At 46.9% G+C, this 15,040-nt stretch overlaps 1 protein-coding gene across 4 annotated transcripts in view; it reads right to left on the minus strand.

The window, feature by feature from the left end:
* Nucleotides 1–564: 564 nt before the first annotated feature.
* The window catches only part of rbl2 (retinoblastoma-like 2 (p130)), a 20,950-nt gene continuing 6,474 nt past the window's right edge, over nucleotides 565–15,040 (minus strand). For 2 of the 4 annotated variants that reach the window (XM_078256283.1, XM_078256287.1), the window contains 18 exons: nucleotides 13,785–13,945; nucleotides 12,808–12,872; nucleotides 12,263–12,422; nucleotides 11,997–12,154; nucleotides 11,500–11,547; nucleotides 10,134–10,246; nucleotides 9,658–9,761; nucleotides 8,997–9,134; nucleotides 8,138–8,302; nucleotides 7,885–7,984; nucleotides 7,376–7,618; nucleotides 6,769–6,962; nucleotides 5,842–6,018; nucleotides 5,062–5,133; nucleotides 4,823–4,922; nucleotides 3,899–4,113; nucleotides 3,179–3,352; nucleotides 566–1,009 (listed from right to left, as the gene is read on the minus strand). In XM_078256283.1, coding sequence (XP_078112409.1) covers nucleotides 842–1,009; nucleotides 3,179–3,352; nucleotides 3,899–4,113; nucleotides 4,823–4,922; nucleotides 5,062–5,133; nucleotides 5,842–6,018; nucleotides 6,769–6,962; nucleotides 7,376–7,618; nucleotides 7,885–7,984; nucleotides 8,138–8,302; nucleotides 8,997–9,134; nucleotides 9,658–9,761; nucleotides 10,134–10,246; nucleotides 11,500–11,547; nucleotides 11,997–12,154; nucleotides 12,263–12,422; nucleotides 12,808–12,872; nucleotides 13,785–13,945 — 2,555 coding nt within the window. In that variant the 3' untranslated portion in view covers nucleotides 566–841. Of the gene's footprint in view, nucleotides 1,010–3,178; nucleotides 3,353–3,898; nucleotides 4,114–4,822; nucleotides 4,923–5,061; nucleotides 5,134–5,841; nucleotides 6,019–6,768; nucleotides 6,963–7,375; nucleotides 7,619–7,884; nucleotides 7,985–8,137; nucleotides 8,303–8,996; nucleotides 9,135–9,657; nucleotides 9,762–10,133; nucleotides 10,247–11,499; nucleotides 11,548–11,996; nucleotides 12,155–12,262; nucleotides 12,423–12,807; nucleotides 12,873–13,784; nucleotides 13,946–15,040 lie in introns of all 4 variants that reach the window. The other 2 variants (XM_078256284.1, XM_078256286.1) reach the window with 2 other exon arrangements.

A 15,040-nucleotide genomic window follows, 5' to 3' on the forward strand; every position in this document is an offset into this window, starting at 1 on the left:
CTTTGTGTTCTGTCTGTCTGTCTGTCTGTCTGTCTGTGTGCCTCCCTCTCTTCTCCAGGTTGGTTGGTGATTACTGAGGGAGTAGCCTACACCTGTGTTCAGCTCCCCCCCCCCTTCCCTCTCTGTTCTCCTGTACCACCTGTGTTCAGCCCCCCTCTCTGTTCAGCCCCCCTCTCTGTTCTCCTGTACCACCTGTGTTCAGCCCCCCTCTCTGTTCTCCTGTACCACCTGTGTTCAGCCCCCCTCTCTGTTCTCCTGTACCACCTGTGTTCAGCCCCCCTCTGTTCAGCCCCCCTCTCTGTTCTCCTGTACCACCTGTGTTCAGCCCCCCTCTCTGTTCTCCTGTACCACCTGTGTTCAGCACCCCTCTCTGTTCTCCTGTACCACCTGTGTTCAGCCCCCCTCTCTGTTCAGCCCCCCTCTCTGTTCTCCTGTACCACCTGTGTTCAGCCCCCCTCTCTGTTCAGCCCCCCCTCTCTGTTCAGCCCCCCTCTCTGTTCTCCTGTACCACCTGTGTTCAGCCCCCCTCTCTGTTCAGCCCCCCCTCTCTGTTCAGCCCCCCCTCTCTGTTCTCCTGTACCACCTGTGTTCAGCCCCCCTCTCTGTTCAGCCCCCCCTCTCTGTTCAGCCCCCTGGATGAAGGAGGGAGGATGATTTTGTAACAAGCGCCTCCCATTCTTCCTTCAGTTCTTTTAACATCAATGGTTACTCTCTGGTTTACTGGCTCCTAACTGTTTCCTGTCCTTTTCAAACGGGAAACTAACCCCGGTCTCCTGGGTGTGTGTGTGTGTGTGTGTGTGTGTGTGTGTGTGTGTGTGTGTGTGTGTGTGTGTGTGTGTTCTCAGTGCGAGGAGCTGCGGTCGTTGGCGACGTCCTGCAGGCGGCGGATCAGAGCTGAGTGGTTGTCGGGACAAACCCTCTTGGGCGACGTCTCCTCGTCCAGAGCAAGGCTGCGCTTCCTAGTAGGAGTCTCTCCGGTCCGGATCATACTGTTGATCTCCTGCAGACGCTGCGGGGTCAGAGGTCAGAGGTCACGCACACTTACACATCAGGGCTCTATGTCTCCATGTTTGTGTCTGATGGAACAACAATCTGTGAAACTGGTCCAGTATTAAACCAGAACCAAGCTGTAATGTTACCCTACAGGACTAATGTTCAGCAGCAGTTAGTAACAAGCTGTAATGTTACCCTACAGGACTAATGTTCAGCAGCAGTTAGTAACAAGCTGTAATGTTACCCTACAGGACTAATGTTCAGCAGCAGTTAGTAACAAGCTGTAAACCGAGCCCTGGGTATCCTGCTCTGCCTTTGAGAAAATGAAAGCTCAGATGGGCCGATCTGGAATCTTCCCTTTATGATGTCATAAGCAGAAAGGTTACCTCCCCTTTCTCTTTGCCCGCCCAGAGAATTTGGCCCCCCCATGAGAGAGAGAGAGACATCATGGCTTTCAAACAAGCAAAGTGGCAGTTGGTCAAGGCCACCCCCCCCACCCTCGACCTTGCCCCCCCCTCTCTCCTCCTCAATAGCATTTAAAGCTAGAGACACAGAAATGGCACATCCTAAGGAAAGCTCATTGTGGGACTGGTTCTAGTGGCTGTAATTCTGCACCAAGGCTGAATTTCGGGAAAGAGACTTCAGATACAGTATTAGGGGACCACTAAGGCCTATATAAAAGAGACTTCAGATACAGTATTAGGGGACCACTAAGGTCTATATAAAAGAGACTTCAGATACAGTATTAGGGGACCACTAAGGCCTATATAAAAGAGACTTCAGATACAGTATTAGGGGACCACTAAGGCCTATATAAAAGAGACTTCAGATACAGTATTAGGGGACCACTAAGGCCTATATAAAAGACTTCAGATACAGTATTAGGGGACCACTAAGGTCTATATAAAAGAGACTTCAGATACAGTATTAGGGGACCACTAAGGCCTATATAAAAGAGACTTCAGATACAGTATTAGGGGACCACTAAGGCCTATATAAAAGAGACTTCAGATACAGTATTAAGGGACCACTAAGGCCTATATAAAAGAGACTTCAGATACAGTATTAGGGGACCACTAAGGCCTATATAAAAAGACTTCAGATACAGTATTAAGGGGACCACTAAGGTCTATATAAAAGAGACTTCAGATACAGTATTAGGGGACCACTAAGGCCTATATAAAAGAGACTTCAGATACAGTATTAGGGGACCACTAAGGCCTATATAAAAGACTTCAGATACAGTATTAAGGGACCACTAAGGCCTATATAAAAGAAACTTCAGATACAGTATTAGGGGACCACTAAGGCCTATATAAAAGAGACTTCAGATACAGTATTAAGGGACCACTAAGGTCTATATAAAAGAGACTTCAGATACAGTATTAGGGGACCACTAAGGTCTATATAAAAGCATCCAAAGAGCCCCGTGTCATGGACCTTTAAAGAGTAAGATCCTTTTAGTTTAACATGAAACTGCCCCAAAATCACCATCACCAAACCCACCAGACTCCATGTAAATAATCAGGACTTTTATCATCGTAAAACACACTTCATTCAAAGTGGACAGAAACTAAATAAAACTATCAAAAGCCGTCTTGGTTCATCTGTCCACTGTTCCAACAATCACCACTCTGGTTTGGTTGAAATAAACCCTTAATTCACCCATTTACATGTGGAGATATGCTGGCTCTATACACGCTAAAAGTCCTGATTATTTACATGGAGTCTGGTGGAGATATGCTGGCTCTATACACGCTAAAAGTCCTGATTATTTACATGGAGTCTGGTGGAAATATGCTGGCTCTATACATGCTAAAAGTCCTGATTATTTACATGGAGTCTGGTGGAAATATGCTGGCTCTATACATGCTAAAAGTCCTGATTATTTACATGGAGTCTGGTGGAAATATGCTGGCTCTATACACGCTAAAAGTCCTGATTATTTATATGGAGTCTGGTGGGTTTGGTGATGGTGATGGTGATTTTGGGGCTTTTCATGTTAAACTAAAAGGATCTTACTCTTTAACTAAAAGGTCTATCTCTGTAGGGATCCATCCCATAATGTTGTCAGACATACTTAGAATAATAATCTGAATCTGTCAGCAGCAACAACAGAACTTTTAGTGGACGCTGACTGACATTAGGACATTATCTTCTGCTCCGTGTTGCTGCTGTAACTCACGTTGGGTGGGCTGCTGCAGATGTAGTAGTAGATCTTGTCTCGGGCGCTGGGCGGTGTTGGGGACGAGCCAGACTTGTGCGGGGAGATGTAGATGGAGTGTTTGCTGGACAAAAGCATCCGTCGGGGTGAGCCTGTCCTCAGGGTGGGGTACGGACACAGAGGGGGGGTCTCCACCTGCACACACAACACCAGACATCCCTTCTTCTTACCACCAATGATCCAGCAGACTTGGAAACATCAGTAATGTTCATACATACAAAAGAAAAGCAGAAACCTAGCATACTTTCACACTGACTATACTTATCGCTTTCAACGTTTTAGTCGCTTTTGTCAACGTTTTGACACTTTTCGACTTGTGACGAGTGTCCCGATGTGGTGGCCAGTCAGGTAACAGAGATCAGAGTTGTCGTCGTGTTTTGAGGCGGTGTGAGAGTCCCGTACAGGAAACATCACTGCCTCTATCTCTGCCACAAGAACGTTTTTAAACACCAAACACAAGCTCTGAACTGCTTCCTCAGTCCCTCCGTCTCTTTTCTTTCTTCGGGAAATGAAGCAGCCTTCAAGTACGCTCGGAACACACTCACTGACTGACTGACTGACTGACTGAGTGTGTGTGTGTGTCTGGACGGACGCAGACTTTTCTGCAGATTTGAACCTGATTTATGAATAAGTAGATGGCTTGTTGTTGGTCTGAAAGCGCCCTGAAGCAGCGTGACGTACCGGTGCAGAGGGCGAGCTCGCCGAGTATCTCACAGCGAAGCCTCTCAGCTGTTTGATGTAAACGTTGTTGTAGAAGTGGATCAGGTCTCCCCTCTCCTCCTCTCCGTCCACCACAGAGGAAGAGGAGGTGTTTGGGGTGCAGGGGGTGCTGCCAGGCTGGGGGGGTGGCAACGTGCTGCTGGAGCAAACAGGAACTGGGCTGATGTCTCCGCCTGCTGGGACCAGATCAGAAACAGGGAAAGGTTCTCCACAGGAAGGTCTTAAAAAGGTCCCATGGCATGAAAATGTCCCTTTGTGAGGTTTTTTAACATTAATATGAGTTCCCCCAGCCTGCCTATGGCCCCCAGTGGATAGAAATGGTGATAGGTGTAAACCGAGCCCTGGGTATCCTGCTCTGCCTTTGAGAAAATGAAAGCTCAGATGGGCCAATCAGGTGTCTTCCTTTTATGATGTCATAAGGGGAAAGGTTACCTCCCCTTTCTCTGCTTTGCCCACCCAGATAATTTGGCCCCCCCATGAGAGAGAGAGACATCATGGCTTGCAAACGAGCAAAGTGGCAGTTGGTCAAGGCCACACCCCCACCCTCCACCTTGCCCCCCTCCCCCCTCTCTCCTCCTCAATAGCTACAGACACAGAAATGGCACATCCTAAGGAAAGCTCATTGTGGGACTGGTTCTAGTGGCTGTAATTCTGCACCAAGGCTGAATTTCGGGAAAGAGACTTCAGATACAGTATTAGGGGACCACTAAGGTCTATATAAAGAGACTTCAGATACAGTTTTAGAGGACCACTGAGGCCTATATAAAGGCATCCAAAGAACACCATGTCATGGGACCTATAAAGCTGCACATATTCATGTTCTGGGAACACAACTGGGGTTAAGGGCCGGAGGTTTGATTCCAACATTGGGACACTGTTTCTTACTGGGACCCCGGTTGGTGTCAGCAGGCGAGTTGTGTTTGTTGGAGTCGTTCCCGCCTGAGTGATGTCTCCTCCTCCCTGAGATCAACACACTCCTGTACACCTGAAAAACACACACACACACAGACAGACAGACAGACAGACAGACAGAGACACACACAGACACGTACAATGTAGAGGTATTTGTACTTTGAGTATTTCCATGTTGTGTTTAATATGAAATGTCTTCGTGGTGTTCTTACGTCGCTGGTGGCCTGAGGCTGCGTGCGGTAACATTTCATAATGTTCTGGAAGGATCTGTCTTCTTTGGTCACCTGAAGAAACAAACACACACACACACCATTATCTTCTGGATCAATGGATCAGTTGTTTGGTCTCAAATGTCTTGTTCTGTCCACAACTCAAAGATATTCAGTTTCCTGTCACAGACAGAAAATATTCACATCTAATAAGCTGACATCACAAAAGTTTACCTGTGTTATTATAAAAACTGATTATTGGATTATCTAAATAGTTGCAGATGATTTTTTTAATCTTTGTTGCATTACACCTTATATAAGTTTTTATGTAGGAATGAAGGAAAGAAAGGGAAAGAAGGAAGGAAGGAGGATTCAGTTTTCTGTCCCAGAGGAGAGAAGATACTAGAACATATTCACATTTAATAAGCTGACAGCACACACGTTTACCTGTTTTATCATCAATATTACTGAGAACACTGAAATCATGATGATTAACGGATTATCAGAATAGTTGCAGATTCATTCAACTAAACCATAAATCTTTGCAGCTCTACACACATATAAGAACATGAAGACCTTGGCCATGACGTAGACGGCACACACACACACACACACACCTTGGCCATGACGTAGACGGCGCACACACACACACACACACACCTTGGCCATGACGTAGACGGCGCACACACACACATGCACACCTTGGCCATGACGTAGACGGCGCACACGCACACACACACACCTTGGCCATGACGTAGACGGCGCACACACACACACGCACACCTTGGCCATGACGTAGACGGCGCACATGAGCATCTGGTCGAGGTGTCGGTCCTTCATCAGCTCGGTGCAGTGAACCAGAGAATACTCAAAACACGTCCAGATCTTCCTGCGCAGCTCCGACGAGATGTCCAGTTTGACGCAGAGATCTCTGAGACGCACGCTGGCCAGGTGGTACACCTGACACAGAGACGGAGGTTATCACCTGACACAGAGACGGAGGTTATCACCTGACACAGAGACGGAGGTTATCACCTGACACAGAGACGGAGGTTATCACCTGACACAGAGACAGAGGTTATCACCTGACACAGAGACAGAGGTTATCACCTGACACAGAGGTTATCACCTGACACAGAGACGGAGGTTATCACCTGACACAGATGTTATCACCTGACACAGAGACAGATGTTATCACCTGACACAGAGACAGATGTTATCACCTGACACAGAGACAGATGTTATCACCTGACACAGAGACAGAGGTTATCACCTGACACAGAGACAGAGGTTATCACCTGACACAGAGACGGAGGTTATCACCTGACACAGAGGTTATCACCTGACACAGAGACAGATGTTATCATATGACAGAGACAGAGGTTATCACCTGACACAGAGACAGAGGTTATCACCTGACACAGAGACAGAGGTTATCACCTGACACAGAGACAGAGGTTATCATATGACAGAGACAGAGGTTATCACCTGACACAGAGACAGAGGTTATCATATGACAGAGACAGAGGTTATCACCTGACACAGAGACATCTGGATCTAAATAAACTGTCACTAAACCCACTCAAATTACACCTTTCTACATAGAATCTGAGGTTGTTCTCTTTGGTCTTTCATAAAACATTTTTGAGGATGAAACCTGTCTGCGTTTGTGAAGCCGTCAGGATACAGGAGGACGAGACGGAGCTTTACCTTCCTGAAGAAGAGCGACAGCGAGCCCTTCCTCAGCGGACTGCCGGCCGGTTTGGCGGCGGCCGGTTTGGTGACAGCTGATTGGACAGTGAGAGTCTGAGCGGACAGCGGCTGCAGCGTGGCTCCGCCCCCCTGTCCGCTCACGCTCACCTGCACCGGGATGAAGGTGATGCCTCCGCTCTCATTGGCTATCCCTGCAGAGGTCACAGGTCAGCGTTTGGTACTATCACAAGTTATTATAGTGTTACAGTTTACATTTTAGTTTGAGTTAGTTTTCAGAGTGTGTTTCTAGTTTGTAACAAGGCTTTAAAAAAGTGCTTTGGATCAGACTTGTCGTTCATCTGAACAAACTTCCACTTTCCCTTATTCCTCCTCCCCCTTCACGTAACGTCTCAGTCCTCCCCCTTCACGTAACGTCTCAGTCCTCCCCCTTCACGTAACGTCTCAGTCTTCCCCATTCACGTAACGTCTCAGTCCTCCCCCTTCACGTAACGTCTCAGTCCTCCCCCTTCACGTAACGTCTCAGTCCTCCCCCTTCACGTAACGTCTCAGTCTTCCCCCTTCACGTAACGTCTCAGTCCTCCCCCTTCACGTAACGTTTCCTCACCCTGCACCGGGATGGAGACCGTCTGCCCGTTGTTGGCGGTGACGGTAAGCACCGTCTGCCCGGCTGGGATGGTGGTGACCAGGCTGGCCGTGGTCGTCTTGGTAACGGAGGCTGGCGCAGTGACTCGAGGCTCGGTGTCCACCGGGTCGGCGAACAGGCGGCGGCGGTGTGGGCCAGAGGGAGGCGAGCTGGCGAGGGGAGAACTGTAGCGGTCCAGCAGGGTGGTGGGGGAGGGGGAGACGCCTGCAGGGGGACATTAAAATATTAAACCAGCATCAGGTCGACAGACAGGCAGACAGACACACAGACAGAGACACACACAGACACACAGACAGACAGAGACACACAGACAGAGACACAGACAGACAGACAGACAAAGACACAGACAGACAGACAGACACACAAAGACACAGACAGACAGACACACACACACACACACACACACGCACACACACACACACACACACACACACACACACACACACACACACACACACACACACACACACCTTTGACGGCGCTGCCTGTGTGCAGGTCTGGTCCGTGGCTGACGGGAGTGAGAGGAACGCTGCTGTCATCGTTGTGTTCCAGGTACTGAGGAGGCATCACCTGAAACATCCAGACACCAACTCAAGCTTCAATTCCGTCAGAAAACGTCAAAACCTTGAAAAATACCTCAGGGGTAAACGCAGCAGAAAATATTTGTTTTTAAAACCAAATTGTGAGGATGTATCCTAATATTTAAAGTTGAGTTTTGCGGACCTGGTTGCAGGCGGGGACGGGGTCTCTGGCCGCCCGGAGGCTCTCCCACAGCGGGGAGTCGCTAGTCCAGGCCCGACTCTCCAGAACCTGCTCCTCCACCTGGTTCAGGTGCTTCACCATCTCCCGAAACAGACCTTGCTCGGAGCGCACCAACACCTCGATCACCTGCACACCAACACCTTTCACTGAGCTTTACTCTTAGCCGTTATCTCTGATTCAAATGTTTTTATTCTGTAAAATTACATTACAAAAGTTCTGTTGTTGCTGCTGACAGACTCAGATTATTATTAGTGTCTGACAACATTATGGGATGGATCCCTACAGAGATAGACCTTTTAGTTAAAGAGTAAGATCCTTTTAGTTTAACATGAAACAGCCCCAAAATCACCATCACCAAACCCACCAGACTCCATGTAAATAATCAGGACTTTTATCATGGTAAAACACACTTCAAAGTGGACAGAAACTAAATCAAACTACCAAAAGCCGTCTTGGTTCATCTTTCCACTGTTCCAACAATCACCACTCTGGTTTGGTTGAAATAAACCCTTAATTCACCCATTTACATGTGGAGATATGCTGGCTCTATACACGCTAAAAGTCCTGATTATTTACATGGAGTCTGGTGGAGATATGCTGGCTCTATACACGCTAAAAGTCCTGATTATTTACATGGAGTCTGGTGGGTTTGGTGATAGTGATTTCGGGGCTGTTCCATGTTAAACTAAAAGGATGTTTAGACACAAACACATAGGTAAATAGAGTCCATGTTTACCCCTTAACTTTCATACAAAATAATCTGAAAATATTGAGTTAAACATATTAGCAGTCCGATAGAAGTGATTGGTTGCGTTGATACCTTGTAGAAGTGATACGTGGGGATCTGGAAGATGGTGATCAGGTTTAGGAAATCTCCCGGAGGTCTGTAGGAGAAGACGACGATCTCCAGACAGCAGACGAGCAGCGAGCGATGGAAGACGTCCTGCTCCAGGATACACTGAGACACAAACACAGAGTCACCGCACAGAGACACTGAGACACAAACACAGAGTCACCGCACAGAGACACTGAGACACAAACACAGAGTCACCGCACAGAGACACTGAGACACAAACACAGAGTCACCGCACAGAGACACTGAGACACAAACACAACCTGACAAGGATCACAAGTAGAGATGCACCGATTACAACTTTCTAGGCCGATTCTGATTTTCTTTGAGTTAGGCCAGCCGATACCGATTTTAGCCGATTCTGATTTCATATTTTCTAACCACTTTACAGCACACACAAATATTTATTTTCTATCTTTTCTTTAATAGAACATGTGTTGAACAGATAATGGATCACTATAAAACAGAACTATATAAAGTACTCCTGGTGGGGGAAACTCACACACATCTAAAGAGTAATGTCAGAACCATTTCCTTCTTTTCACATCAGATATCAACTAAAGAAATGTGATTCTGGTTTTTGGTGTCGTCTCTCCACGCCCTACTTTTTATAAAATCATCTACTCACAGACAGGTCTGCGTCTCCCAGAATCATCTTCTCCCTCTCGATGATGGACTCCAGGATCCGGTAGTATAGCGCCTCCGCCAGGCCGAAGTACTTCACCGCCATGTCTGCAGGGAGGACCAACATTTAGGGTTTTAGAGAGAAGTTTCTCTTCACAACAAAGCACCAAAAACGTTGAAAAAAAATAGACGAAAAACTACAAAAAATTAAATCAACAAAAAACATGGAAAAAGTGACAAAAAGCGGAAAAAAAGGGTCGGAAAAGTGACAAACACCTCAAACAATGGGACAAGAATGTCAATAAAGTGACATTTGATGTGTGTGTGTGTGTGTGTGTGTCTCTGTCTGTGTGTCTCTGTCTTTGTGTGTGTGTGTGTGTGTGTGTGTGTGTGTGTGTGTGTGTGTGTGTCTGTGTGTGTGTGTGTGTGTGTGTGTGTGTGTGTGTGTGTGTGTGTGTGTGTGTGTGTGTGTGTATGCACCTTTCCCCATCGTTCTGCTCTCGGCTCCGCTTTCCTGGAAATGTCGACAGAAGATCTGAAACATGTCCTTCAGGCGCTTGCTGATGACATCACTGGGGTCTCTGGCACAGTTCCTGAAGGGACACAGTTTCTGTCGTTACACCGCTGAGAGATAACAAGCCACCAGCAGTAAAACGTCCGTGTGACTAATCAGGGTATATACAGAAATCCTGGAGGTAAATTCATTACCTTTTAATACCTTCTCAATATTTTTTAAAACCAACACGCCACTGAGTTGCAGGTTTATACGGCAACACGTTTCTAACCATTAAACGGGGTTTGAGATTAATAATACGGCATTCTCTTGGCCAATAGAACAATGCAGATAGGGAAATAGATTAGACTCACTGACTCTGGAAACATCTTGCATTAATTCCACCTTTAGAATAACATTAATAGATGAAATAAAATGATAAATTAAAGCAGTTCAAAGAAAGAAACAAGCATTCACTGCTGCCATTATAACCACTTACAACTAAGGGAACCTTCTTCTGTATGTACAGACACCTTATGCACAAATGAATACACATGGAAATATTCCACGAGGCCAGTGAAATACAAGAAAACAGCAGTGCTGCAGCTATCCATTATTTTAGTAATCGAGTACTCTACCGATTATTTCATTGATTAATCGGATAAGAAATACTTTTGTTTTACAGTAAACAGCAATAGCAAATATACAAAAGAGAGGTTTCCTTTTTTCGAAAAAGCAACCTTTTTTATGGCCTAAATTGCATACAATAACAGGGATAGATATTATATATATTATAATATTTTTAAGCATGGGCCGCATGGGCCACCAAGCCCCTTATTCTGGTGGCAAAAGTACATTTTTGGTGGCCCAAATGTTAATCTTTTTCGCCCCCTTCCCCTTCTTGCCTCTGGCTCTTTGCACTGGATATGTTCACTAACCAGAGGGTAAATGTGACTTACAGCAGGGCTATTCAACTACACTGTTCTGGGGGACACATTTTAAGAAGGCTAAAGAGGAGAAAGAACAAAATTAATGTGCATATTAAGTAGCCATGCTGGAGGGGGGGGGGGGCTGGATTGTCTCCAGCAGCAGCTACGTTTACAGGTTAATTTCAAAATTAGTAGCAAACTAATACACAGATTACAAACCGGAAGCTTTCGTTTTAGCTTGTTTGTAAAACATGGCTGTTAGCAGAGTAGCATGCTGTAGGCTAGTTGTGTAAAACATGGCTGTTAGCAGAGTAGCATGCTGTAGGCTAGTTGTGTAAAACATGGCTGTTAGCAGAGTAGCATGCTGTAGGATAGCTGTGTAAAACAGCGCGGTGGACGAGAGCAGCAGACGTTAGTTAGCTACCTGGTGTCAGGTTCTCTCCGTGGAATAGATGAGTAGACTGGATGTTTTCTACAGAGATGATGGAGCAGCATGTTTGCAGCTTAAAATGATCCCAAACTTTCTGTTGTTTTCTCTCGCCTGTCTCTTCTCTTAACCCCTCACTATATTCACTGTCTTCCCTTCATTTTGTAATCTGCGCCGTCAATCCCACCCTTCAACAGCATGTACTGGCCAGGCGTCCATGCTTATGCAAGGTAACGTAACTCCATTGGTACAGGTCCTATCCCCTGACCAATCAGCTATCCTAACCTTCACCACTCGAGCTGCTTCGCAGGGCAGGTCTTGGCGTGTGATTCTTTAATTTGCATTCTGCGATGGATATAATATCACACAGACTTTACAAGATCAACGTAAAGGGAGATTTCACCGTTGGAAAGATGAATATATCTTTAAATTGGGTCACTTATGTAGCAGAAATGTGAAAACATTTTTGAAAATCGGTCCCTGTGTGAACATACCGGAAAGTTTCCGTTAGCGTGGCGCTCGGTCCCTGTCTGGTTCCTGACAGCAGCGTGTGGAGTCTCCCGACACTCTTCAGGGCCGCCGACACTGGAGACGCCGAGCTGTTCTCCTGAACGAACTTCCTCCCTGTCAGAGGGGTGGAGGCCCTCAGAGCCTGGAGACAGAGACACACCGGCCGCTGAGTTACAGCCGTTGAATGTAACTAAGTACATTTACTCCAGTACCGTACACACTCAGAAACAGAAGCTTCATGTCGTCTCACCGTGATGTTGGTGTGCAGCCTGTAGGTGGCGTTGTCCTCCGCTCCCTCACACGGCCCCGGCGTGCCGATGCCCTCGCTCCCCGCCTCGCCGGTGAAGATCCTCTCGTCCAGACCGCCGGAGGCCAGAATGTGTTCCTCGTACACCCGAGAGAGAGACAGACTGGGGAGGAAGAACAGAAGTTTAGGGTAGAAATAGAGAAACACAAAGACGTAGAAACACAGAGACGTAGAAACACCGAGACGTAGAAACACCGAGACGTAGAAACACAGAGACGTAGAAACACAGAGACGTAGAAACACCGAGACGTAGAAACACCGAGACGTAGAAACACCGAGACGTAGAAACACAGAGACGTAGAAACACACACCGAGACGTAGAAACACCGAGACGTAGAAACACACACCGAGACGTAGAAACACCGAGACGTAGAAACACCGAGACGTAGAAACACAGAGACGTAGAAACACACACCGAGACGTAGAAACACAGACGTAGAAACATATGTCTGTGTGTGTGTGTGTGTGTGTGTGTGTGTGTGACTCACAAACTGTCTCCAAAGTTCATGGGGTCCAGGAAGCCGGTCAGACTGTCTTCTTTTCCTCTGATGATCTGTGGAGAAAACAAGTTTAGTTTCACACTAAACCTGCAGGTAAAACCTGCTGTTGCCCTTTAAGGAGTTCCTCTGTGTGTCTCAGGGTCTTTTCACACATGAAAGTCCAAACTAATGTTCAGATTTCATTTTAACATTTGAACCAGTTAGTTTTGGTTTCACACGGCAGTTAGGCCACGTTCAGACAGCCTGCGTCGGCCGTCAAACGGTCTTTCCATTCATGTTGAATGGGGGTGGTGTGTTTTGGCTTCGGCGGGGGGGGGGGTCACCACAGGGGGGACACTCAGGAAAACTCAGCCTGCGCCGGAAAGTTGAGACTGACTCAACTTCCACTGTCCACCCTGTCCCACTGCGGTCATGTGACCAGAGATCAGACCTGTGGGTCCGTCTCTTTTCTTTCTCTCTTTCTGAAATGAAGCTGCCTTCAAGTGTGCTCGGAAACATTGAAACATTATCAAAGGTAAATGTGTGTGTGTCTGTCTGTGTGTCTCTGTGTGTGTGTGTGTGTGTGTGTGTGTGTCTCTCTTTGTCTGTGTGTCTTTGTGTGTGTGTGTGTGTGTGTCTTTGTGTGTGTGTGTGTGTCTCTCTTTGTGTGTGTGTGTCTGTGTGTGTGTGTGTGTGTGTGTGTGTGTGTGTGTGTCTTTGTGTCTTTGTGTGTGTGTGTGTGTGTGTCTCTCTTTGTCTGTGTGTGTCTCTCTTTGTCTGTGTGTGTGTGTGTGTGTGTGTGTGTGTCTTTGTCTTTGTGTGTGTGTGTGTGTCTTTGTGTGTGTGTCTCTCTTTGTCTGTGTGTGTCTCTCTTTGTCTGTGTGTGTCTCTCTTTGTCTGTGTGTGTCTCTCTTTGTCTGTGTGTGTCTCTCTTTGTCTGTGTGTGTCTGTGTGTGTGTGTGTGTGTGTGTGTGTGTGTGTCTCACCCTCTTGTGGAAGAGTTTGTGGATGAAAGGTTTCCAGAAGTGTTCTTTGACTCCTTTGGCTTCGAGCACCAGGCCGTCGTGCAGCTCACACAGCTGCTGGATGAAGCAGAGCGGAGCCGAGGACGGACGGAAGTCTTTGCTGCTGAAGTCCTCTGGCAGACCTGCGGGACATCACACAGAGACACACACACACAGACACACACACACACAGAGACACACACACAGACACCAATATAGCTGTTATATATCATATTAGTTTAGGGTGAGTTAGCTTTCACACCGCACAATTGCGCAAAAGTTAGTCTCATCCTCATGTTTAACGCAACACACAGGGAAAAGGAATTTTTTGAGAGAGAGAAAGCATAAAAAAAACTGCTCTGTAGGTTTGCTCTCCACGGCCCGAGACTGGACGATGACAGTCGACCTGAAAAGGCAGCTGAAAAACCCAACACACATCACCCAGTCCAAATGGAGTCCTGACATCATCTTGGTCTGTGAGGCCACAGAACAACTGATCTTGTAGTAGCTGACAGTGCCCTGGGAGGAGAGGATGGAGGAGGATCAAGAGATGAAAGAGGGAGAAATACCAAGAACTGGTGGAGGATGTCGGAGGGACGGTTGGAGGACCAGGGGCCTCATGTATAAAAGATTGTGCAGCTTTCATACCAGAAGATGGCGTATGGCCAAAACTAGAAAAGTACCTACGCACAGAAATATTCTCATGTATAAAACCGGGCGTAGGCCGACTCAGAGGAGGAGAGGTTAGTGAGGCCAGCGTCTCCACGGCAGGTGATCCGCTGCACCACGCATGGATGAAATAATGAAATAGTAAACAGGACTACAGTAACAGAAATATGTGCAGAATGAAGACAGTGAAGACGGCCCAGTGTTTGGTGGACCGGGTACACCTTGTTCACTTAACAGCCTACAAATCATCCACGGGATCAACTACGCATCACATGAGTTTACCCCCCGACACAGCGTTTGTTCCTGGGGAGATGGAGCCGTGCGTCCCGCCTCCTGTGCACCATGGATGTCTGAGCCTCAGCAACTACAGAATCACAGGCACTATTGCATTTTTCCGTGCCGATCTTTTTGTTGCCAGTAAGATATTTCATCTATGAGAAATCCAGAGGATGACTGAAAGTATTGTGGATTCATCATTCATTTCCCGTCCTCATGTTTAACAGGTCAAGTAAACAGTTAATAGTGTGGAAGATGTGAAACATTATCCACATAAATGATCACACTTTTAA

This window comes from Sander vitreus, chromosome 8, assembly GCF_031162955.1.
Source record: "Sander vitreus isolate 19-12246 chromosome 8, sanVit1, whole genome shotgun sequence".
Lineage (NCBI taxonomy): Eukaryota > Metazoa > Chordata > Actinopteri > Perciformes > Percidae > Sander > Sander vitreus.